Here is a 26,066-nt window from a genome sequence, read left to right as displayed (position 1 = left end):
ACAAGAGACAGTCCAAAATTTACAAAAACTTTCAGTACTCTTGAGAGTAAGTCATTCAGCCACGTTAAATGCTCCAAACAATTCTACAGGAGCTGATCTGCTGATAGTGAAATTATAAAAAAAATTCTCATCACAATTCTTCTGCCCCTCTTCAGTGGAAAAATCTTCATAATTAATAGTTCACTGAATGTGAATGCAACAGCTCTGTATCTGAATTTCAAATAATCTAGTTCACATCTAGAATATTAATGACCCAGCCTCTAGTGAAACACGTTGAAAGTTCAGTTTTGGCACTTCCTCAGGAAGGCATTCAATACCCAAATTAAAAAAAAATATTCGTAAAAAAAAAGGCTCTGTATCGACTGTATCATGCAAAAATTAAATTGTTTTTGAAGTGAGCGTAGTTGTTATTAAACAATAATACTGAATGAGAAGAAGCATATGTCCTGGAATAGTGTAAAGGTTCTTTGGCATCGTTCAAAATATAAATTGGATGGAATTAAATATTAGAATGAGAATCGGACTCTGTAATATCACTGCATCAAATAATTTCAATAGTGTACTTAAATAAAATCCCCTCTTCTGGAGCACTTCCTGTTTCTACTACTCTGACAGAAATGAGTATTGTTCTGTTCATGCCTGGAATGGATGTATTTCTGAGTAAATAATTTCCTTCTTCGTCTTCACAAGCCAGAGTGAAGACAGTTTTAGGAAGTGTGTGTTCTTACTCTGCATGAAGTATGAGAGATCCTACCCTAACAGGAAGAAGACAGAACAAACATTTTGGTTTGTAGTCAAATCAAAATTCTATAGATTGAAAAGAGAAAGGCTGTGAACACATAATCATGTTTTCATCTATTTATCATATACATTTTGTTAGAATGGAATAAACCTTATCAGAGATATCAGTTTAAAAAATTGGTGTGGTTTCACTTTGAGAATGTAACATAGGCAACGTAAAGCTGCTATTCTTCTGGTGATGTTAAATGGACAGCCAGTAAATCCTCTTCCTTCTTTGGAAATCTTTTTAAGTGCCATATTGGGACCTCTTCTTAAATGCATCTTATGAATGAATTACTATTTAAGCATGTACATCCCAAACCAGACAGCAGCAAAAGACCTACGAGTTAAGATATTGAGAGCTGCTGAGAATGCAGACTATGTGCAGATTCCCTGAAAATATTATTTACAGCATGAGCAGTCTAAACAGAATCCACAGGTAAAAAGTGAATGGATAACTGAGCTATGTTAAGGAACAGACACAAAGGTGAAAGCCAAGACATAATTAAAAGACAGAGATCTAAGATACTTCGATACTAAGATACTAGATCTAAGATACTACGATACTTTTACTTATTGTAAAAAAGCAAACAAGTCAACAAAAAGACAAGTTTAATGACTGTAACTGGTGTTTTAGCTGAATCCTCTGGAAAGTGTAAGTAGATAATATCTTTACAACCCTATCTTCCCACTTCAACTAGTGGAACTAGATGCACCTGGCATAGTGACAGGAGGCAGATTTCACAGCAGCTACTATTTTGTGATTGGGAATTAATGTGGTTTTTACTTAATATTGATAAACCTGAATTATACAGTTCCTATAAACCCCCGTTAGACCTATTATCCAGTCATTGCTGTTATTCGCTGGTAGTTTTCCATACAGCAAGAGGACACAGCAGAAGTAAAAACACAAAAAAACCCCAAACAAATAAATGTCACACACCCTGTCAACAGGATTCAGACATATGTGATTCAGATTATATGTGCATTGTTTTATTTTGTAAAAATATTCTAAATATATGTATGCTCAATGAAGCATTGAACCCAAGCGGCATCTAGAGCACTACCAAAATTAGAAACATTTAAAAAAAGATGACACTACTACAGAAATACTGAAATACAGCTCATTTTTGAACTAAACTTATGTGAATAATAGCTGTCTTAGTTAGGTGGAGCTCACATAGAATAGGTTAAATTTCCCAAATCTTTAGAAATAAAAGACACTGGATAATTACAAAGAAAAGCACAGAGTTTTAATGGGCATGGTAGGATATTTTATTTTTACCCAGTTTTAACAGGTTTAAAAGTTTTATTACCCTTATTATGGAAACAGTGTCATCTGAAACAATATTCTGCAGAGGATCACAGCTACCCAAGTACAGTTGGAAGAAAACCTTCTTCCTGTGCATCTTAGAGCAATCTCCTTTTAAAATTCACTTTTAGAATCCGAATAAATTTCTTTTCAGAGGGTCCTTTAAAAGAATGCAGAAGTCTATATGAATTGCACCTTTGTTTATACGTAAAGTTTTCTCTTTCCTGCTTCTTGACAGGTTTGATTACATTAAGGAGATAAAATGAATATATCAGGGAAAGGATCGCTGTAACCTTTCCCTGTTCTATGTTTTGTCTTCCTTCCTAAGTACCTGCCCCTAGCTTCCTTTGAAACAAAGCAGCAAGTTAGAAGGAACTTTCTGATGATGAAAATTTCTGTGTTAGTCAAAAGATGGCAAACTGGAAAACTAAAGTAACCCTTTCAAGGTTGCAATCCAAGCTTGCAGCTACCCACCTAGCAAGGAAGTTACTTGTATAAAGTAGGACAAAGCTCAGCTTTTTTTGACACTTGATCTGGACCCACAAAATGGAAAAAAAGTAGTAGACTGGAGATGAGAAAAGATGCATGTTTGCAGGGTTTGCTGTTGCAGTGAAAATTGAAAATTAGATTCAAGTTCTAGGCAGAAAAAACAAATTTATTTAAAAAATAATTTTTATGAGCCTCAACATAAGAAAGATCCTCAAGAATTGTGTGGAAACATAAGAAGAATTTTTTTTTTTTTTTGTGAACAAAACTCTTTCATTTTTTGCAAGGACAAGTACTGCAACTAGTCCAATGAGATTTATATAGATATATATTTTAAAAACCAGACGATTAAATAAGTACAACTCCAGAAATTATTGGCATTTCCATCTCTTACTGGGCTATAGTCTCATTATCCTAACTAGGGCCTAAATGAAACACAGTGGACTCTCATGTAATAATGCTGGCAGACCTCTGCAATTGGAAGGTAACAAAGGCAGATATCAGGACTCCATCCAGAAACAGAGGTACGCTAGGACAGAATAGTAGCAATCAACATGAGGAGTATGTACTATTACACAGTTTGTTCAATATTATCTAAAAAATTGTGTTTGAAGACAAAACTATTAATAACACATGATTACCTTGCCGATGAATCATTCCTCCATGCATAATTCTTGCCACAATGCAATGGTTCAGCTCATTCATTTTTAAAGTGATTCCCTAGAAAAAAGAAATGTTTATACTTCTAAAATAAAACACTAAGCAGTGCAATTTTTGGTGAATAACAGTCAATTTTCCTAAAAGCTTGAAGGCACTGTATAAATTTTAAGTTTAAAATAAGAACTTTGCCACTCATTTAAATCTAGGCAATGAAAACAGATAATACTTTAATATATGAGCATATAAGACTCTGGTTTGTTAAAAATGTAATTTTGTATTGAAGTCAAGGTGTCCATTTTGGTTTAAAGCCTAATCTGCTATAAATACTATAAGGTTGTTTTTAAACAAAACCAGCTCTAGTGGTATAGCAGTAGTATGAATGCACACATAGCATTTTAAGTTAAGGATATATGTAAGAGGATAAATATCTACAGTAGCTGCTGAACGATACCAGCCATACTGGCAACCCTACTTCAAAGTGCAGAATCTGTCATTAAAATCATTATCACACTGGTCATTCTAATAAAGACAGACTGTGGACTAGCACTGCCTGACAGAATAAAATACTCTTTTTTGTTCTTTACTAGCATAATGACTTCTGTATTCTCCCCTTCCCCTACAGCACGGACCCAGCACGATTACACAGAGTTATGACAAATATTGAGGTTCCCTCCATACCATTGGTTCATCTGTGTTCTTCTGGAACTGCACCAGTCGAACCCGTGTTACATTCTCCATATCCATGTCGCCGTTGGCACTTTCTGGAGAATCTCCGTTTAAGTATGGAGAGGTGGGAGGAGGAGTAACTCTCAGCGCTTCATCACTGTAAACTTCATGTGCCACTACATCATGAGTTTGAAGTAAGGCCTAGAGAAGATTGCAGCAATAATATATCAGACTTCTGTCATCTCTGATGCCCCCCCCACTTCCTTGTAAGTATTTTTGAAGCTTTCAGAAATGACAGGAAATCCAAGATATTTGTGCCTCACTTTCTATATGGGAACTTTTCCCTTAACAGAGTCTAATATAAACTTCAGCAGACGGCAAATGCATACACACGTATCTAGCATTTGAAATCTGCATGAGTACATCTTATTTTCTACTGTAGATACCTAATGAGAATGATGCTGCTTCCCTCTCCCTCATCTGCTTGACACCTGCATGGTGCCAGAATTAAGACATCTTTGTGTGCCTAGACACAGAATTAGAAAGCCACCTTCCTGAGCAAACCATTCTATAGTAATTAACACAGTAAAATGGGAAGGTATTCAGACCTCCTGGTATTTCATCCTAATAAATCATAGAATCATAGAATAACCAGGTTGGAAGAGACCCACCGGATCATCGAGTCCAACCATTTTTATCAACCACTAAACCATGCCCCCCAGCACCTCGTCCACCCGTGCCTTAAACACCTCCAGGGAAGGTGACTCAACCACCTCAACCTGTTCCAGTGCCCAATGACCCTTTCCGTGAAAAATTTTTTCCTAATGTCCAGCCTAAACCTCCCCTGGCGGAGGTTTAGGCTGTGGACAGACTGTGGATCCATAGACAGACTGTGGATCGGTATTGACTGGAAGAATGAAAAACCTTTTTTTGTTGTTTACGGGCATAATCACTTCGATATTCTGCCCTTCCACTAAAGCGCAGACCCAGCACACCCACACTGAGTTCAAGATGCCTGACAAAAATTACAATCAAAACCAACACACTATTCAAATACTGCTTCGTTAGTTTTACTCTGCTTCTTGATGCAAAGAATGGTACAACAGGTAATGGATTGAGTGTATTTAATCTTTGATAAGTGGAACAACTGCCTATGTAAGAACTCTAAGCTAGGAAAAAGATATGAAGCCTGTGTAAGTGTAAGAACTGTAACACAGTATGACAAGATAAATGTTGGACAAAGTGTAAGCATTTGCAAAAGAGTATTCAACAGAACCAAGCTTTTTTATTGTGTGACATTCCACTGCTTTCCAGGATATCTTTAGGAGTCCTGTATCACATTCATTTCACATTAACCACATTAATTTTGACTGTTAATAATGGGTATATTATAACTAGCTCGCTCCTCTCCAAAAACTAAATACAACTTAAATGTGAACATGCTAGTTCTACTCCTATATTAACTCATCAAGGGCCAGAGATAGATACTGCTTCTATACCCAAATGGGCAGAGGTTTCTCAGATAGAGATTGATAAATCAAGCAACAGCAAAGATATCAGCCACCAGCACCATTAGGTCAATCTATATTATAGTTAACAACTTCTTAATTTAAATTCTCATAGGTCTTAACTTGCAAAACCTATCAATCTTGCAAGACTTGAGATTGACCATCCAGAATTTGTTTTGGCAGAGAAATCTGACTCTGCAACTTCAATTAAAATGTTTAAGCAGAACAAAACCAGAAAAAAAAGTGATAACAAACTATCCTTACACAATGTATTTCTGAAGTGGAATCTAAGGCAGAAATGTTTCTTACATGGCTTCTACAAAATTCTAAATTTATTCCTAAGGTAGCACTTCTAAAGTGTACTATGCTATAAAAGATAACTTTATGAACAGTTTAAGTTCCCTTTCATCAAATCAGTTTCCAACTATAGTTAGCAATTCAGCATTACAATGATGGTACAGAATTCCCTAAACTAGAAATGCTCTACCCACATTTCCTCCTTTTTTTTTTTTCCCCCAGTGTTTCAAGCCCACCTACACATATACTATTTTGGGTTAAATACTAACCTGTATCTGCATCTTCTGTTTTTCATTTTATTTTGTCAACTACTAAGCTCAAACTTGCAACAACTCCTCTGCATTATTCCATACTACCAAAGCAACAACTTATACTAGAGATCTGGACCATATATGTATATGAAATAATTTTAATTAAACAAATTCTTTAATTTGATTTATTTAATTGGAGGTAAACTTATGCATGAATACTCCTATATAGGTTTAGGGATTTAGCATAGTTCTCCTTTTAGTATCCAAAAATTGTCTGCCGTTGTCCCAAATAAGACAAGCAGCCATGCACAATCATGCCTTAGCTCTGGTTGTTACAAAACGCTGCCATTCTAGGAGTGAGTGTGATCTTGGCTTTGCACAGAAGCACTCTTTAAAAGAGGACATGGATCTTCTGTGCTTGCTTCAGCTCAATCTACTCAAAGCTCCATAAGCGACTTCATGTACCTGTCTATACTTGTTATACTCTCCACACTTCAAAACTACATTTCTTTATGTGACTCAGGGCCTTACATTTGTCTCACATCAAATATTTGCCTTGCTTTATACTAGATTTTTAGCAACAATATATACCTTGTAGGTTATAAATATGGTAATTTGAACATTTTTAAAGGTTCATAATTACACTAGGTGACTTCAGAAGGTGTTAACAAAGTTTAATACAAATTCAGAAACATCAGATATTAAAGCACGGCAAGCTCAACTTAAATGTTGAAAACCTTCAATATAAAGACGGATACTGGACTTAAAGATACTTGTTTTCATGCATTTCTGTTAATTTTGATAATTTAGATTTTTTCCCCCTGTCTCTTTTTCCTTTGCATAACATGATAATCCTGCTGAAAATAAGTTTAGTGAGAACAACTGCTTACTAGTACATCACAGGACTATTGTCTGCAAAGAACAGCAAACATTTCGATTGGTGCTGCGTACTAAACATCTATAATAGAACCTTCCGCAGATAAAACTGGCAGATCTGAAAATTTACTTGAAGTAATGTAACAGAATAAAAGCTCCTTGAAATTTGTACACAACAAATGAGGTACTTGATAATCTTCTAAAGAATTCTTAAATTAATTATCTTTTGAAAGACCTTTATGTAAAATTTACTTACATTTCTTTAAATCAAAACGTTAAGCATGTACAGACTAAATTAATAATTTATTCCTGTTCCCATAAAGCACACAAAGACAAAACAAAACTAAAACATAAAAAAATTTGACCATGAAGATCTAAATGCCAATTAGAGTACTTACAAATACATACTTCATTGGCTTTGGTTCCGTAAAGCCGTAAGCCCAAACTCTAAGCCACTAACACCATGTTCAAGTAAACGAGACAGACTATACACCATTGTCTTCCAATTAGGTACACACATTAGATAATAATATAAATAACAGCAAAATACTCTTGTTATCATACAGGTGTCACTGCACACAATCCTAGTCATTTCATCTTATTACTTCAGTCTCTATGCATCAAAGCTCAGCAACTTACTAACCCGAGCACTGATCTGTTCACTGCTTGGTGAACACATTGAGTATAAGCCGACAATATTGCTTTATACGATTATTGCCTTTCCTAATAGTATCCATTTTAAAGGCTTTGTCTCTAAAGGAAAGTTTGGCATAATGCCACATTCATAATTTTGTAAGGTCTGTGGATTTCTAAAAGGTCTATCAGGCAGCAGGAATGGAATGATAGGAGTCTACATCAGTAGGCTCTGGTATATGCACCCTAAAGGTATGGATCCACAGCAACATATGCTGATTTGACTGTTGCTTTACACTTTTGTGCCATTCCTCCCTAACACGGACTATGTGTTTTTGTGTCCTTGCTCATTCTGGCTCTGGCAGTATTCCACTTGTCCTTAATTCTTTTTGCTAAATGGATCAATTTTTTTTTTATTGGAATGGTATTCTACTAGTTTAGCACAGTGCAATACCAAAGTGCAGTGTCAAATGAATGTCAGAACAATTGCAAGGGAGAGGATGAAACACAGGGAAAAGAGATGTCGCTCCATGAAATAGAAATTAAGCTTGGGATGCCACAGATTAAATTACTGAATTTACTCCTCATCAAAAATACTTGTTATGGAATGGGAACTTATTTCTTATAAAAAATACCTTCTATAGAATTGCAGCAAAAGAATTCCGACAGTTGGCTTTAAGTTTATGAGGACATCAGGTGGAACTAGAGATACCTATAAAATATGACTTCCAAATCACTTTTCCTGTTGCTTGATTTGATACATGAAATTTTTATATACCACAATAATTTTTATTGATGTCTACCCTAAAAATAATTTAGACTTAAAAAATGCTTTCTCCACAGTGCCTGTTGTTTTTGAAATACCATATGGTAATTATGCAAAAAAAGGTAAATCAAATCAACCTGTCAGATTACAAATAAAAATGTTGAGTGTCAGACAGTTTGTTCTTGGGATTTTTCTTTTTTTTTTGGCTGAGAACCTGAGTACCATTCCACCTTGCTTTATGTTCTATTCCAAGCAAGTATTCCTGTTAAATGTTGAACCAGATTTGTATCATCAGACAGGTATCATCTCCATCATCATATCAGTGTGTTGCTGAGTACAACATAAAAGCCAATGCCTGCCTTAGTAATTAGTGCAAAGAAATAGGAATGAATCAAGAAGTAAAACAACTGGGTAAGTGAGGACCCAATGTACACGCTGAGTACATTGCAGGAGTTTTTACTTCTGAGCAGCTTCCATCTCGCCCTGTGGACGGAATGGCCACCAGATGCTGGATTAGGCTGGCTTCTAGCATACATCTTCAAGTTTAATTTTATCTGCAAGGAGTCTAGTTTGCGTGCTCCAAGACCAAACACACTCCTGATCTGATTTAAAAGTGCTATAATAAATGCACCTAAAGCTACATTGGCCATCAAAAGCACACACTGGCACATGCAGCTACTCAGATTTCATCTTATACCTGAATATGAGGTTGGTTTCAGCTCACTCTTCCCTGGAATTTAGGTTTATCCTTCAGACTTACAGTAACTCAGGTTTCAGGTGAGCAAATTCCACAAAGCCCCCTGCATATAATCTTTGTATTAGGGAAAGTCAAATTCATGATTTCATACTGACAATAGCATAAGGCAGACTCAAGCGAACACTTTTATTTCTGAACTTATGAACATCATCCACGGCATAAAGAAAAGAAATCCTTTATGTAGTTTCAAAAGACTGGAGTTCAGTAACTCAAACCAAGTTACTAAGCAGTCACATACCTGAACAATTAATTGCCCACAAATTGTGTTTCTGAAACAGATGCAGTAGGAGTTTATACGTAGCACAAATTCACTAGACTTTACAAGATATTGATTTATTATAACATAATGTTAAAGAAACACTTATTTTGCAATGAACTCAAACATAGACCTTGGGAAAAAGCAAAAGGAGGATCTCAGCTCTACCTCCCAACATCCAAAAGGGTTCATCATTCTTCTATGTGCAATACAGCCCCCAAAAAAGACAATGAAACCGCACCATAATGGGGACCAATATCAGTAGCAATAATAACCATTTTGCCAAACCAGCAGAGTAGAAAGTTATTAATAGGTATATTGTATTGCAGGCAGTTTCATCACTTGCAGATTTTAGAGAGAACTTGCTTCTAACATGAAGAATATTAAAAAACCAAAACCATCAAAAGAATAGCACTTGTTTACCATGAAATGAGGTTGTGTTAAAATACGCTTTAGCTCCTTTGCATCATTGTTCTCTGGGTAACATGAAATTTCTTCCAATACCTGCAAAATAAGCAGGAGAGATGCCCATTGTAACATGCTTTTAAATAAAGCTATTAGTCAAATGAATAAACACCCTCACTATTCAGTCAGAATCTCCAAATGCTTATATAAAAGAATGTTTTTGACAGGAAAGGGTTTAGGACAATGTGTCGCCCCCCCCAAGAAACTGTTAGCCTTTTTTGAATTGGGAATATTCCTCCAACAGCTAAATGTGGAGAAAGAAATGAAATGCAAACTGAGAGGTGACCCCTATCACCACCACCAGTTGTTATTTTCACATGTGGTCTCGGTTTATTAAAACATTCACACGTGGTCTCAATTTATTAAAACAATCAGTTTAAAAGCAGTATTTTTATACTCATAAAACTTTCTCTCCACAAATTAAATTGTTAAAGACACCAAGTGTTGATAGTCTATCTGCTACCCCACCTCCAAGCTCCGGAGTTTATAAAATCTGAGCAATACTCAGCTTATCATTTAGGGAAGGAGGAGGGAGTAAGTATGGTTTAACTCATTTGCCTGCAACCTGATACTTACACCTTTATTTTCACATGCAATGACATGGACAATGAAAGCAGAGTATTTGGCTTCTGGAAGTACTTTGCAGGATTAACTGCCAGAAAATTTTGCAGAACAGGACTTCAGGGTGTCTATCAGTGTGACTTTAGTTATTACATAGTTGTCTTCTTGTTCATTCTATTTTAATAGTTCCATAAACAGTGCTTTCCTATGACATTATCCCCAACAACTGTACTTATTTTTATGATAACATATAATACCATTTTCATTGCATTCCTAGGTCTGCTTTTCTAAGAACTAGCTATGATAAACTTAGTTCAGGTATCCATGACAGATTTTGTTAAAGCTGATACCTAGAAATATATCTTATTTTGTGACTAAGCCATATAAACATCAAACTTTTGCAGCAGATAAATGAACTGAACATGAAAGATAATGCATTTACCCAACAGGAGTATTTCTTTTAACATCGCAATTAATGCAGCAAAGGTTAAATGATGAAACTGAATAATATATATAAGCCTTACTGACATAATGGAATTCTGCAAGTTTATGCAACATGTTAAGTAACTTAACTAAACAACAGTGGAATTTCAGAAATAATTCAGATTATAAGCCTGAATACATACCAGTATCCTAATGAAGAAAAAAACGTTCCACTTTAAATACAAATAAACTTGCAAAGCAAAAAAACATATTTTAAAGCCATTACCTCTTTGGCTCTCTGTACAGCATCACTTGGAGGATTCCTGATTTGTGGTGAAGATTTTGTGTTTATTTTGTCATAAAGCTGAAACAGCAAGAAAACAAACTGCTGAAATCATATGATACTTTATATAAAGTAACGAGGAGCACTGACAGGAGTCTGCTTTTTGTCACTGTGACCAAGATGATTGTTAAACTGCAAGACCCGCAGATGTTTTATATACAAAATCTAGCAGCTTAGGGTTCTGACTTCTAATTTTTAAACATTTCCTGATATGAACAGTGCATAGATTCAGAGTTCATGGGATGACATGGGAAAGTTCAAGAGGTTAAGGGATTCTGCAGACCTTCTTTGCTTTTTCCACAGATTTACAGAAACTATATTCCTGTATCAGAAGTGATCCTATGAATCTTGAATAAACGCTGTAAATCATACATTCTGCTAAAAATTCAAATTAATTTACATATACTTCTCAACAAATCAAATCACCAAACATTCCAAACAGTAATTTAAATAAACCTCAGAACATGGGAAAATGCTCTTGAAAACAGAATGGTACAAACTTTGCAAGAAAGAGTGCTCACAAAACTAAAATTTTCAACTGAAATTCAAAAGTGTATGTAAATAAACATTCAAAATATGCAAGTGACTAATATCTTTAGCAAATTTAACACTGTAAAGGATGAGTTGATAAGAACCGCTCTATTTAGGCTGCTCAGCAAGGAGTTCACAGAAGTTTACTCTGAGAAGCTTACAGCTCCATTGTTTGGCTGAGGACAGCCTTGGATGTTTGAAAAAGGGAACCTTGTCAAGCTATACATGCACCTCTTCTCTTTCTCACATGAGATACCATTCAGCTTTAGAAGAGAAGTAAATTTGAACAAACGCAATCCAATATCATCATTTTCCTTGGGTTTCTTAACAATCTAATGCACATGTTAAATATTTCAAGTCCATATGCGAACAAATACAAAACCAGGAAACAATATCACTTCCAGGACAGTTAAACCACTATCTTGGGGAAAAAAAAGTAGAAAAGTCAAGTTACGTGAGTTCCTTTCACATCCAACAATTTGTGCTTCCAAAACACTCCAATACTCAACATGTTTAACAGCCCTGATGAAGTTTTTAAAATAAGAGCTTTCTGCTACCTTACAGTTCTGGAAACACTTCAGTCGCATACACAATTATTTGTTTTTAGTTTTTCTTAAGTAAGTAAGCAAAATATACCCAAATGCTCGCAACTTATTAAGTATCACATTTATACATCTGTTAAGAAATTGCACTAACCACGGTGCACTGAGTAAGAGTTGTTGAAAATGCAGGATACCCAACATGTGCATTATTGAATGCATTTTTCTAAAAGATTCACACATGAATCCTGTTTAAGATTAATGAAATTACAGAAAAGATAGCATGAAAATATTATTTATTTGTAGCAATTGTTTAAAACTAAGTTGCAGACTTCATTCAAGTTGTTGTGTTATTGTGATCCAAAACAACCGGATCACAACTGGCAGTTTACAGAAACAATTTTTTCTCACTTTCAAGGGAAAGGATAACTTATCTTCTGAGACTGGGAAGGAGGTAAAAAGGAAAGTAGGAAGCAAAGTGCCTCTAAGAATGTTTATTAAAAAAATCAAGGCAAAGTTCAGACTGAACAAGGATGCATTTATTTTTCCCTAGTGCCTTCATGCTGAGAAGTGACACTTAAATTTAATCTTCCAGGAGTGCTGCTTACTGAGATTTTCTTCCAAGGCACTAGGAGAGATTCTGATAGCACTTAAAAGAAAAACCTTCATATTTGCATTAAGGTTAAAGCCTATATACTACCCAAGTCGTGGGATTCACTTGTTGTTTCTCGGAGTAGAAGACAGCCTCAACTACAGAAAGAATGTATTTTTGTAGCTGCACTAGCAGTAGCAGATCTCTTCTAGAGACTCTTCTTAGGTGTTCTACCTCCAAATTTCATTACAGTGGAAGGCACTCGTTCCAGGATCCAATGGAAACACAATGCAAACAGCCTACAATGCATTACATTTTTACCAAGAGTATAATACATTTTTCACTAAAATTCTGTCCAATATAAACTCTAAAAAGCAAAAAGCAAACAAATTTCACAATACATCTGAAAAGAAACTTGAACCTCTCTAACTTGATATGCATTTTTAAATGGTAAATCCCTAATTAAAACCAGGGAAGGCATAGCGATTTAAGAAAAAAAAAAAACCAACCCTACCATTTCCTCATTTGTTTAACTGGGCTATCATTACTTTTACATCTGCATGAAGGAAAAAGAAAAGTAAATTTTCTGCCCCTCAAAAGGACCATACATCTAAAACCAAAGAATAAAAATAATACTTACAAGAGGGAACACTATCTTGGCAGGAGGAAGGAGGAGTCTCAAGCAGTGAGAAAGCATAAAGTTGGCTATGTATCAATTTCTCCCAAGGAAGACTGCAGCCAAATGCCACAGTATGAGAACATCTACTAGAGACTGTTACATGTGTTTGTGGCATGCCGACTATAAGTCACTGTTCAGTTCTACATTAAAAACACAGGAAGGATGTCAAGAGGCAGAGAAGGCTTAGGAAAAGTTTTCAAAAAATATCAATCATATCTCCTCCTCGTATATTATAAAACGTTTAAAGAAGACAGGAGTTTGATAACGTAAGGGAAGGCAATTTAAATGACGAAACTATCGCATGACAGGAAGCTGTCACGACAAATTCAGAATAGAATTAAAGCACAGGTATCAACATTGCATGTAATTAAGGATGTAATTTATTTAGTCTCTTGGGAATTTTTAAAATGTCAGAAACGGACTTTTTGAAATGGTATACTCTAATTCAAATTTGTTCATGGAATTTTTAGCTTACAAGAGTACTGGGCTACATAGTTAAAATTGCTTCTCCTAGCCACATATTCCACAAACAACAAATTAAGCTTTAAGATTTCAGTGTAGTTATTTTATTTTTTAATCTGCTGGAAAATGGTATCTACATCAATAAAACTGTTTTTTTGTGAATTATCCTAAAGGGAGTCAGTAGCAATAGTGAAAGATTTATTTTTGTACATGAAGTTAACAATAGTCAAAGAAGATTTCCACATTAGAAAATCCAAATGACATAAAAAAAAAAAAGTCAATTCCTGTACAGTATTTTTTAAGCACACTATAGGTGTTCAACTAGTTGTTACTATCTCTGAGATCAAAATTACTTTTAAAACAGGAGCTAACCATGGCTTTCGTCATGTCAACTTTTTTGTCATTTCACAGATGGGCCACAAATTCTTAGGTTTTAATTGTGGCTCTTGAAATGATGATGAACACTGTCTTGACCTAGAACTGTTTCTAATCCCTTTTAACAACAAAACAATTTCCTAGTAGAGACAACCACTATTGTTACCAAACTGTCTCAGTGTCTATTTTCACATCTCATCTGGAAACAACCTTTTGTTTGGGCCATACAACTCCTCTCTGGTATAATGCATAATAACACTAAACTACTTCGAGTAGCAGCACAAATTACTATACACAAGACAAATGTAATATTACAACACAGTGAGGACAGTGAAATGACAAGACTGTTTATAAATCTATAAATACATACACAGCAGCACCCCACAAATTATTTATCTTGTTCTGGTTTACATGTCATTATGTGTTTCTAATACACCCTTGGGAGAAATTAAAGTAATATTACGTACAATATTGTATCAGAGGTACTATTTCTTCATTAACTGCTTATGTGTAGTCAAAGCAAAAATAAGAACATACAACTAAGATACGTGGTTTTAAAAACATGATACTACTAACTAAAAAAAGCCATAGTAATACTAAATAAACCCAGAAACAAAGGAATTACTACTGCCTCTTAGTATTTGTGTTAGATTTTAATTTTTTCAATATACTATCTCAACAGTGCTTTCACAGCATTTTTTTTGACATTAAAAAATTAGTCTGGTTCCAAACTGTCTCTTGTTTGGTATGTCTCTTATAAACAGAAAGACGAATCCAGGATATTATTTTGTATCTCTCATTGCCAATTTTAGTAGTTGTGTGTTCAGTCTGGATAGAATTTTTAGCATTACATTATTAAGACTATTTAAAAAAAACCACACTAACTCTAACAGTAATTAGTCATTACTGGTTACAGAAGATGATTAGAAGCTTTCCACCAGAAACTGGTAAGAGGAGCAAAGCATATACTACACATTAATGCACCAGAGCTGATGAAGCAGTCCTACCTTATTTGCAATCTTCAAAAAAAGACTGTTTTGCAATACTCTTCAAATAGTTTTGCACTTAAATAGCTATAGCAGAAGCAATTTAGAAGAAGGAATTTACAGCTCCATAATTCATTTCTGAAAACATCTGAATTTAGAGATTTCATAGAGACACATTAAGAACAATATTTTTCCCTTAGAAAGAATCCAGTATACCTCTACACTAATGTTTTACAAAACGTTTAAGAAAACTGTAAATTAAACATGTTTGCACACATTGAAGTAAACATCAATGGCAATTACAGCCAGGCTTTACATGCTCCTGTGGTACAGGACACATTACTACATGTCGTTAGCCACACAATTTTAATCACAGAAAACCAGCCTGTTTATGATGCTTTTGTCTTTCAGCAGCCCTGCAACCCTAAGTCCTTCAGGGACCATACCAAAGGTGGTTTCTTGTGGAACAGAATGAACTGGTTCATTTTGCACTGTCCACAACAGAATGCTTTTCTATGTAATATCAACAGACATTCAGCAGTGCGAACTCTGTATGTGCCCTAATGATGGGCTTTCTTTTTGCTGGGACACTCTGTTTTCAAGCAAATAACTCTGCCTCCTCACCCCAGTAGCCCAACCTCCAACAATTTCACTCAACAATAAGAATAAATAAAGCAATAAAAGAATTCTAATAATTAAAACAAATACTTGCTGTAAAATGTCACAGCAATCATAACCTTTGGAATTCCCAGACTTTTGAATACTTTGCATCTGAGTCTCATTGTTCAGCACCAGTTCTTCTGCATTTGCTAGCCAGGAAATCTACATTAAGAGCTTGCTCTAGAAAAGCTTAACAATCACAATTAACATGTTATATAAACATGTTATAACAAACATAAGTTGACAATATAGATAATTAACAGAATAGTTCTGCTTATTAAAAAGACAAGTTTTGCTTTAAATTTTGCATGCTAGAACATAAATGTTATGAAAAGAACACCCATAACAACTAAATAGTTTGTTAATTGTCTGTTGACCAGCCTTGCAATAGCAACTCTTACTACAAATAGGCTTGTTGTTCTCTTACCTGTCATAGCTTCCTATTGTATTACTCTATTTACCCCAGAGATTTCACCTGCAAGTCTGAAAGAAATCTATGACTTACCAAGCAAAACAATATTCACAAGCAGTATCATGAAAGAAGCACTAAAATTAAAGAGCAACTTAGATAATTGATAGACCACATCTTTCTTTCTTCTGCCAATTCCATTTCACATATCCTTTTCCATGCAAAATGTTACACTTCTCATGGCTTCTCTTTCCTTGGGATTCTATGCCCTCAAGGAAACACATCCCTGAAGATAACTGCTACTACAAAACACACTGAATAACAAGGTCACAGTCAACAAGAGCTTTATCTTCAACTTTGTTTAAAGACAGTTTGTTCTTTTAAGCCCTCTGTTTTTTATTATTACGGACTGTGCATAAAGTTTACAGTCACTGTTTTTGCATCAGTGACCTAATGTTCATTTTCCCAGCATAATCCTACAGCATGTTACAGTCCTGTCTCACATGAAAGTTTGAAACATATTTAAGACCCCACTTTGTGACCTCTAGAGCAGTACAGGTTACAGTTGTCCACAGCTTCAAACTTTCTTCTGTGTGATACACTTACTGTAGAATAGGAGTTCAATCAACCTTTGCATTCAAGTCCCTTACACAGTGAAATGCTGTGCAGTTAAAAGGTGAACAGAACTACTGCAATAGAATGTTTCAGGAAGTAGTTTATCAGCCGAAATGAAGATTGTCCAACACAGTATTCACAGCACAAGGCAGTCAGATGCAGAACATGAATTCTGTCTGCACCAACAAGTGTTTGCTTCTGTCATGCCACAGAACTGACAGCTCCCATCATTGCAGCTTGTTACTTCAAGCACTCAGACTTTCAGTAACCCTGACAGAGGTTATGCTAATTTGAAATACTCGGTTTCTTTCTACATATTCACCTTCATGCAACACAAAATAAAAAAAAATCTAATAGTAACAATGAGAATCCTGACTTCCACTTAAATTTTGATACATATTACACATATTATTACATAATACACATACATAATATACATATTATTCTTATAATTTTTAGAGGAACTTTTATCTGCAAAGTCTAGGCCAACTGTAATTTGTTTTTAAGTCATCTGCATCCCTACATAGCCATAATGTGTTACCTGTAGGATAGAGTTACACTTGCTGCTACTTGTGTCAGAAAAGAATATGAACCCAGATTTTCTTATGCTTTTCCCTATGAGAACAGCTAAGAAAAAAATATGCCAGGTAAACTCAATCAACCCTACGGCTTTCCAACTTTTACTCCAAGCTGCTTGTGTTTTTTGGAATCATTCCATATTTGGATTTCGTCACTTGTTTTATTTTCAATCAAGAACTTAACTTTTGGGGGGAAGGAGAGAAGAGAGAAAACCCAACCAAACTGGTCAAAACATTTTCCTTTGTATATTCCTTCAAGTCTCACTCTACACGACTGGCAAACAATTGTCTTCTACAGAGTAAGAATGGCAAATTTCATTGTGTTGCATATATAAATCCTGAAATTATGAGCATGCAAAACTAACATACCAATGAAGCTAAATGCCAACTGGAAAGCATTTAATAATGTTAGCAAGTTACCAATGACCAGACTTCCAATGATCACAGAGGATATTTCGTCTTTCTTAGTGGTCAATGCCTTATTGCTGGAGAAGGAGAAAACGTACTAACTGATCTACTTCAAGAACTGCTGGAATAAAATCGTGTGTGTGTATGTGTATGTGTGTGTGTGAAGAAATGACAACACTGACTGTCAGATGTGGTGATACCAGTTGCCAGAACAACATCTTAGTAAAGCATAAATGATCAAGGTTCATTCTGCTGAGATAAATATAAACTAAAGGACAGAAGGTGACAGATACGGTATCTGTTTTATTTCGGTGGAACCTTGAGATGATCACAGGCTTCCTTTCAGGGGGAAATCACATCCCCTCAAGTCCCCAAGAAGTACACAGCCAAAGCATTCTGTATGTGTTGTCTTCATAGTAATCCAAGGGATAAAAAGGAACTCAGAAAGAACTCCTCCTCATTGCCTTCGGAGGGTCTGCGTATTGGTAGCAATTTGTTACCTGACAGCTGGAAGGAAAGCATACATTCCTTTGATAGTACTGGCAATAGGCAAAGATGCCAAATGGCATTACACATGCTACCACTCAATATTTTATCATGTGAATTTTGCGTTGATATATTTTTGTATGCCTGGAAACACCCACGGAACTAGAAGGTTAAGGTACAGGGCTCTGAAAAGGTTTTTTATTCTGTTATGCAGCTAAATGTGGGGATACCTGTTATATCTATAATTTGATCATAACTTAAAATAAGTGAAAATCTACCCAAGTTTAAATTCTCTCAACAGGTTACAGTCCTGTGGTGAAATGTCCAATGGCATGAGGTTTAACAAGGCCAAATGCTGGGTCCTGCACTTGGGGCACAACAACCCTATGCAGTGCTACAGACTAGGAGAAGTCTGTCTAGAAAGCTGCCTGGAGGAGAGCGACCTGGGGGTGTTGGTTGACAGTCGACTGAACATGAGCCAGCAGTGTGCCCAGGTGGCCAAGAAGGCCAATGGCATCTTGGCTTGTATCAGAAACGGCGTGACCAGCAGGTCCAGGGAGGTTATCCTCCCTCTGTACTCGGCACTGGTGAAACCGCTCCTCGAATACTGTGTTCAGTTCTGGGCCCCTCACCATAAGAAGGATGTTGAGGCTCTGGAGAGAGTCCAGAGAAGAGCAACAAAGCTGGTGAGGGGGCTGGAGAACAGGCCTTATGAGGAGCGGCTGAGAGAGCTGGGGTTGTTTAGCCTGGAGAAGAGGAGGCTGAGGGGAGACCTCATTGCTCTCTACAACTACCTGAAAGGACGTTGTAGAGAGGAGGGTGCTGGCCTCTTCTCCCAAGTGACAGGGGACAGGACAAGAGGGAATGGCCTCAAGCTCCGCCAGGGGAGGTTTAGGCTAGACGTTAGGAAAAAATTCTTTACAGAAAGGGTCATTGGGCACTGGAACAGGCTGCCCAGGGAGGTGGTTCAGTCACCTTCCCTGGAGGTGTTTAAGGCACGGGTGGATGAGGTGCTGAGGGATATGGTTTAGTGTTTGATAGGAATGGTTGGACTCGATGATCCGGTGGGTCTCTTCCAACCTGGTTATTCTGTGATTCTGTGATTCTGTGAAACTGCAAGCAGTCAAGAACTGTGGGAAATCACATGAAGGTCAATCTGAAGCTAAGACTATACAAATCTGTGCAGTCCGTACATTAAATACACTTTGATTATGTATGTAAGTGCAACCACGTTTTTCTTGTATAGCTTCTTATCCTGCTGCTTCAGAAAAGCAGCAATTTTAGCTTTTAAAATTATAAAGAAAATGCATTACATGACACAATGTTTTTTACAGTCTTCATAAAACATAAAATATTTTCACAGGTTGTTCTAAGCCAATCTTTGATCTAATTTTATTTTTTTAAAATGATATAGTTAAAAGCAAATTCAAAGAAACACTTATGCTTATTCTGGCTCAGACCACAGGGTCAAGTGGCAAGCAGTTCAGTAATATCTGACTTGTATGTTCTATTTCTTTGTTAGGGGATAACTTTTTAACTTCAGTATATGCAAGTTACAAACAAATTTTAGCTCTATTGTAGAATGCATTCCTTTTTAGCAGAAACTACCATGTGCTATGCACTTGCTCTGTAAATTCAAAGCCTTCTCACTTTGGAGGTAAAAGAGCCAAGGATAGGACAATATTCTTACAAAACAGACTGCAAGGTGTGTGCATTTTTTTTCCTACAGCTGCCTTTTAAAATTATGCCTCTTGATTTGCTTCATATTTACCAAGAAGCAATTGTTTCACAGACACACTGATAAGAAACAGTTATGCTACTCCTCAAAGTCACACAAGACATTATTTCCTTCTATTCAATTTCAGGTGCCCTTAAATGCTTCATTCATGTATAATGAATCCAGACTCCAGTATATGGCAGCATTGTATTTCACTATAAATTAGGATCTAACATAGTAGAATGTCACATATTTTTAGAAAAACCCATATTAACACTCATCATAAAAATTCTGTTGACTTTAGAAGCTGTAGTTCTCAACAAGTGGCAGCAGATGTTAAAAGATATGCCAGACAGTACATGTATGCAACTTGCCAAAGAGGAAGAGGTCGCAATTCAGCTAAATCCTACATCATATGTGATACATGTAGGTGAACTTATATTCTCTCAAGCTGGAAATTGTGGTAAGCAAAGCCTGGGATTGAAAAATCGTAAATACATGCTACAATCTCAAACCATAGTGACAAACCAAAGATCAAACAGATTTAAGTAGTCTAAGATGTTTTCCTACCTCCTCAGAGGAGCTGAGAACACTTTAATTTCTGCTGCCGGGAGCTGACTGCAGATATCTAGGATACTGTTGAGTCCTGCACTATACACTACAAGGTATCTTCACTACAACATCTAATCTATTTCAGGAACTCTGCCACAACTCCCTCCAGACATTTTTTTAGGGTGCGCGTGTCTCAACTCCGCTCCTTTGTCATAAACCAGACTTTTCTCTATTGATATTGGAAACATTTTAACTCCTACAGAAAGATGAAAGAATAAAAACTAGGATGAGATAACAGTACTGCTTTGCACATAGCAGTACCAAGAAAACAGCTGAAAGATCAACATAATGAAATTCAATGATCCCAATAAGAAAAAAACAAACTGCTCTCATTCTGGAATGTACCAGTAGCATTGTTGTGTAAGACACAGGCTTAGATCATTCTTTCACAAGGTACTTCAACATATGTGTAATTTCAAGAACACAGAAATCCCATTACTTCAATAATGTAGCCACTTGATATTTTTCCTGCATCAGGTATCTAATTGAAGCTGATCTTAACAAAAACATGGTAAATCACCTTTAAAGATGACACCATGCACCTGAATAGAAAAAAGTAAGTATAAATGACACTGAGGTACTGAAGCATGTGCAAAGAAAGACAACAAAGCTGGTGAAGGGTCTGGAGAGCAAGTCTGAGGAGTGTCTGAGGGAACTGGGGTTGTTTAGCCTGGAGAAGAGGCAGCGAGAGGAGACATTATTGTCCTCTATTACAACCTGAAAGGAGGTGTTGGTCTCTTCCAAGTAACAAGAGGAAATGTCCTCAAATTGCACCAATGAAGGTTTAGGTTGGATATTAGAAAAAATTTCTTCACCGCAAGGGTTGTCAATCACTGGAACAGGCTTTCCCAGGAAAATGGTTGAGTCACAATCCCTGCAGGTATTTAAAAGACATGTAGATGTGGTGCTTAGGGACATGGTTTAGTGGTGGACTTGGCAGTGCCAGGATTACGGTTTAACTTGATAATCTTAAAGATCTTTTCCAACCTAAATGATTCTATGGTTCTATAAGCATCAGGGAAAACGAATCCCTCAATACAGGAAGGGCTACAAAAGTTACGTTAGATGGACAAAGCCTTGATATACCCCACTGAAGAACCTTTGCCCCTGTCTTGTTCCCACTACACCCTTCCAACACGGACTACCAACCTACAGTAGGAACTACAGACTCAGGTTAAACTTAAATATGCTTCATATTCAATTCTGCCAACTGAATTAACTCTTCAGGTTTAAATCACCATCTCAAAGAAAAGGATGCTAGTGACCACAAGTTTTATTCCAGGGGGATACAAAACCCATATAAAACTAGTTAAATCCACAATGATTGCAGAAGGTTGTCAAAGAACAGTTTCTCACTGGATTTGTGACACTGAGGCACCAGGAGGTACCAATATTTGAGTTACAATATTTTTTGTTTCTCCTTACCCATGTAAATATTTTGTAATTATATACTGAGACTAAAAACATACTCAAATGAGCTCATTAGTACAAAGAACAGCCAACATTTACCAGCCAACTACTTGAATAACTGGAAGTAAGAGGCCTGACTGACTTCAAAGATAGGAAAACAGCTTACTGGAGTGTTACTACATTGCCTTTGAGACCTTTAATGTAAGCTAAGTGTAAACTCAAACAACATTCAGAAGAAATCTCCCAGTATCAACAAAACAGAAGTGTTATTCAAGATTTGTGGACTGTATCCCAAGCACTATAGCATTTCTTTATTTTTGTCATTTCTCAGAGTAAGTCCCAAGTTTCTGAAGAAATAATAAATCTGAGAATCTGAAGTTTTAGAAGGAAAAAAAAGAATCTAATTCCTTATGGCTAATAATGGAATTGAAACTAACTTGAACTATACTAAACACAAGTGAATAAAATGTAGAACATCAAATATGAAAATGAACCTCTTTACTTGAAAACATTATCAGTGAGGTTAATTAAATGTTCTACAAGAGACAGGAATACGATTATAGTGTTCTTTGACAGACCAGGGCCCAGTAACATAAAAATAACCTGTAATTCAGGGAATTTTTAGTTCTACATTCTAAAAAAGTCATCTGTGGATTTATGCTTTTGGAGAAAGTTATGTCGGTGCACACAGACAGATACACACACTTCCATAGACACCCAGAATGACACACCACTGAGAGAGGGAAGATGACATTAGGTTGAGAGGAATGGACTATATAGTACAACTATCATTTGAAATACATACTTTACTAAGCCCGATTTCAATTTCACTTGATGATTCACCACATCAGTATTATGCTCATAAATACTCAGGAATAATGGAACACTTCAGAAAGAAAACAAGATGAGTGCAAGAAAGCAACTATCACAATGTCATGCAATCCAACCCAGAATTCTGCATTGTCAGAAACAGGTTGACACATAAATTTCTCAAAAATGAATCTTAATCATCAATGTTACCTTTAGCTCTTATTTGTACTAATCTTGTATTTAAGAGACTCGGTCATCTATCACTGTTACATAAGGTATTAAAGAAACATGGAACAAAAATGGTTTCTGCTCAGAATACTAAATACAAGACAAATTTCCTATATAAATTAGTGAGAAACAGGAAGAACAAGAAAGCAATGAGATCATGCTGACTAGCACAGTGATCTACATATCTGAGGAATACGGAAAAAGAAATGCAAAGATATGAAGGAAGTTGAAAATGGAAGGTACTTCAGAGAATGACTATGAAATAACACAAAAGAAAATCTCAAACGGCCTCTGCTTTTAGTGTTCTTTCAGACAAGGCCTTCCAGAGAAGTTACCTTTTAGAGAAAAAAGCATACTTCACTGGTGATGATGATCTAGCCCACCTGCTGAAGAAATTCCTCAAACAGTTTTCTCTAAGGCTCGGTCACTATTCCTCTACACTACTTGGGAAAGGAGTTTCCACTGCAGTGTGAGAGACAGTCCCTCCCACTCGCTGGGGCAGCAAGCTGCCTCTGCTGGACTGGGATAAAAGCCAGATTTGATTCCCCAAATAGCAAGGTGCTTTCCTGCCAACATAGTTTCTTTTTCTTTTTTTAAACAAAGATTTTCCATTTGCTTTTGTCCTACAAATATATCAATTAAAAGATAATTAAAAATAGGAAAACAAGGTGTTTTTAAAATGAGAAAGGATTATTTCACATAAAGATAACACATTCTGAGGGAGTTTAGCAAGACATCTACCTCACAATTTTCGGTTTTTTGGTTTTTTTTAAATGAAACATAGTTATATTTCACTAAAATCTGTTCCGCTTATTAAATGTAATCAGTGTTCAAGAGAGTAAGGACCAACGTTAATCCAAAAAACTGGAACCCCACTATGTGATTCACATAGAAAGCCATTCTTATTCAAATCAAAACACAGAAAACCTAGATGATACATGAAAATATTTAGGTTTTTTATACACAGCTGCTGGTTTTATTTTCTTTTCTATATAATCTGACAGTTATTCCACCAATCTATTTGTGATTTAAAAGAAAAAAAAAGATGGAAATGAAAGCATCCTGAAAATAGAAATCAAAATGTCTCTTGCTTTGTTTTTTTTTCCTCAAGTATATAATAGAATTGTTAATGTAATACACTTTGCACAGAAAAGAGCAAATAGGGATAATTGTAGGAAGAGTTTAAAACAGAGAAGCCATGGCTGGACAGCGCTTATTAACTGATACATTTACAGAAGATATTCAGATTTACCATGCCAACATTAAACATTGAGAGGGTAAATAGAACAAACCAAAACAAATCCAGTAGAAAGCTTTAGCCAACCACATAGGAGGCTAAAATGAGGTCCCAACAACATTCTTTCTAGCAAAAGAGAAAATGTTTCCTTAAAAGTCAGGACTGCAAGACCAGATGTCTCTGGACAACAGAGTTAAAAAAAATACTAAGGGGACTCTGAAGTGTGCATGTAAGCATATTCCTCTGAAACATTACCATTAGCAGCAAAGGGTAACAGACATAAAAGCCAGATGCTCTTGAAAAATCAGTATATCTTAAATATGTGCACTATTAACCTAAATTAAAATCTAAATGGAAGAAGAGGCTATCCATATAGATATGATACATATAGCTACTCCCAAATTTATTTAATCTCATTGAGTTAAAATTGTACACGTGCAATGTTTTATGCTAGCAAAACATAAAATAAAATGTCTTTAATGCTTGCAGAAATAACAACACTTACCTTAACGATTCCATCTATGAAAATAATGTGACAAACTTCTTAAATTAACAGCCAAAAGATATCAGCTTAGAGAACTATCTGACTCAGGACAGACAGATGCAGACAAAGCCAGTAGCATAGAGAGGCCCCACTCACACAAAAGCTGATATTGTTCTCCTGCTGAGCAAAAATCTCACTTGTAAATCGAACGACATCTGCATTCAGAATCACCCACAGAAAGCGTTCCTGCAGAGGTGACCAAACTGCTTGACTCAACAGAAGAAAGATTTCTCTTGTTTCCTTCAATGTAGGGAGCTGCATAAAACAGCAGCTTATATATTTTGTTTTTTTTAGCAAACCTTGCCTCCTTTGATGCACTGATAAAGATGAAACACAATGTGTGAAGATCTTCCTCATCAGGCACAGCCATGAAGCCCAGTATAATTTTCAAAACAAATAATCATTAAAGTAATCTTTTGTCATGATACAGAAAATAGCCAAATGCCAATGTCTCCAAAATTAGTAACCTCTTCATACTTACTACCAATTTCGTCATCAGTACCGCTGACACAAGAGAGCAATGCCTCTCAGGATCTCTTTCATGCAAGTCAATAAGAAATTCTTAATCAAAGTATTTGCTAAAGCCTCTAAAAATCTGTCACTGGTAATAAAAAGCTGCTTCAATACTTAAATTTAACTCAGTTTTTCCAGAAAGTTATTTATATCCTTTACTTAACTTCATTACATTCTTTATGATCCAAACTGGATTTCAGAACAAAACAACCTATAAAGCTTTATATAGGCATAAACCCAGACAGTTCTAAGTCACACACAGGAATGTCCTACATCATTCACCAAAATTTTGATTATCACATTTCTAACAGAAGTGAAGAAGAAAGAAAAGCTTTTCAACCCAAAGTTACTCTTTTGCTTTACAAGAAAAAGCAATTATTTAAAAATATTTTTTAAGATAGTGATTATTTCTAAACGGTTGTTTCTAGAAGACCTTTTATTTACACTCCCCAGAAAACAAAAAAAAGTTTCTAATAATGAATTGCGCAACTTTTGTACACAGAAAAACACTCAACATAACAGAGGGATTCCATAGAACTATATATAAAAAATCACCCAGTGAAAGCATTCAGTAAGCTCACATCAAGATGTGCTGGTTTAATGTAATATTTGGCCTAGGGAGAATATGAATTACT

At 35.8% G+C, this 26,066-nt stretch overlaps 1 protein-coding gene across 15 annotated transcripts in view; it reads right to left on the bottom strand.

Moving 5' to 3' along the window:
* CASK (calcium/calmodulin dependent serine protein kinase) overlaps positions 1–26,066 on the bottom strand; it is a 209,243-nt gene that overhangs the window by 31,132 nt on the left and 152,045 nt on the right. For all 15 annotated transcript variants that reach the window (XM_069873017.1, XM_069873049.1, XM_069873027.1 and 12 more), the window contains 4 exons: positions 10,984–11,061; positions 9,672–9,752; positions 3,917–4,105; positions 3,220–3,298 (listed from right to left, as the gene is read on the bottom strand). In XM_069873017.1, the coding sequence (XP_069729118.1) occupies positions 3,220–3,298; positions 3,917–4,105; positions 9,672–9,752; positions 10,984–11,061 (427 nt within the window). The remainder of the gene's footprint in view (positions 1–3,219; positions 3,299–3,916; positions 4,106–9,671; positions 9,753–10,983; positions 11,062–26,066) is intronic.

The sequence above is a fragment of the Phaenicophaeus curvirostris genome, chromosome 1, assembly GCF_032191515.1.
Source record: "Phaenicophaeus curvirostris isolate KB17595 chromosome 1, BPBGC_Pcur_1.0, whole genome shotgun sequence".
Lineage (NCBI taxonomy): Eukaryota > Metazoa > Chordata > Aves > Cuculiformes > Cuculidae > Phaenicophaeus > Phaenicophaeus curvirostris.
The sequence above is the reverse complement of the archived record's forward strand: the minus strand, read 5'-3'. Positions and strand labels throughout refer to the sequence as shown.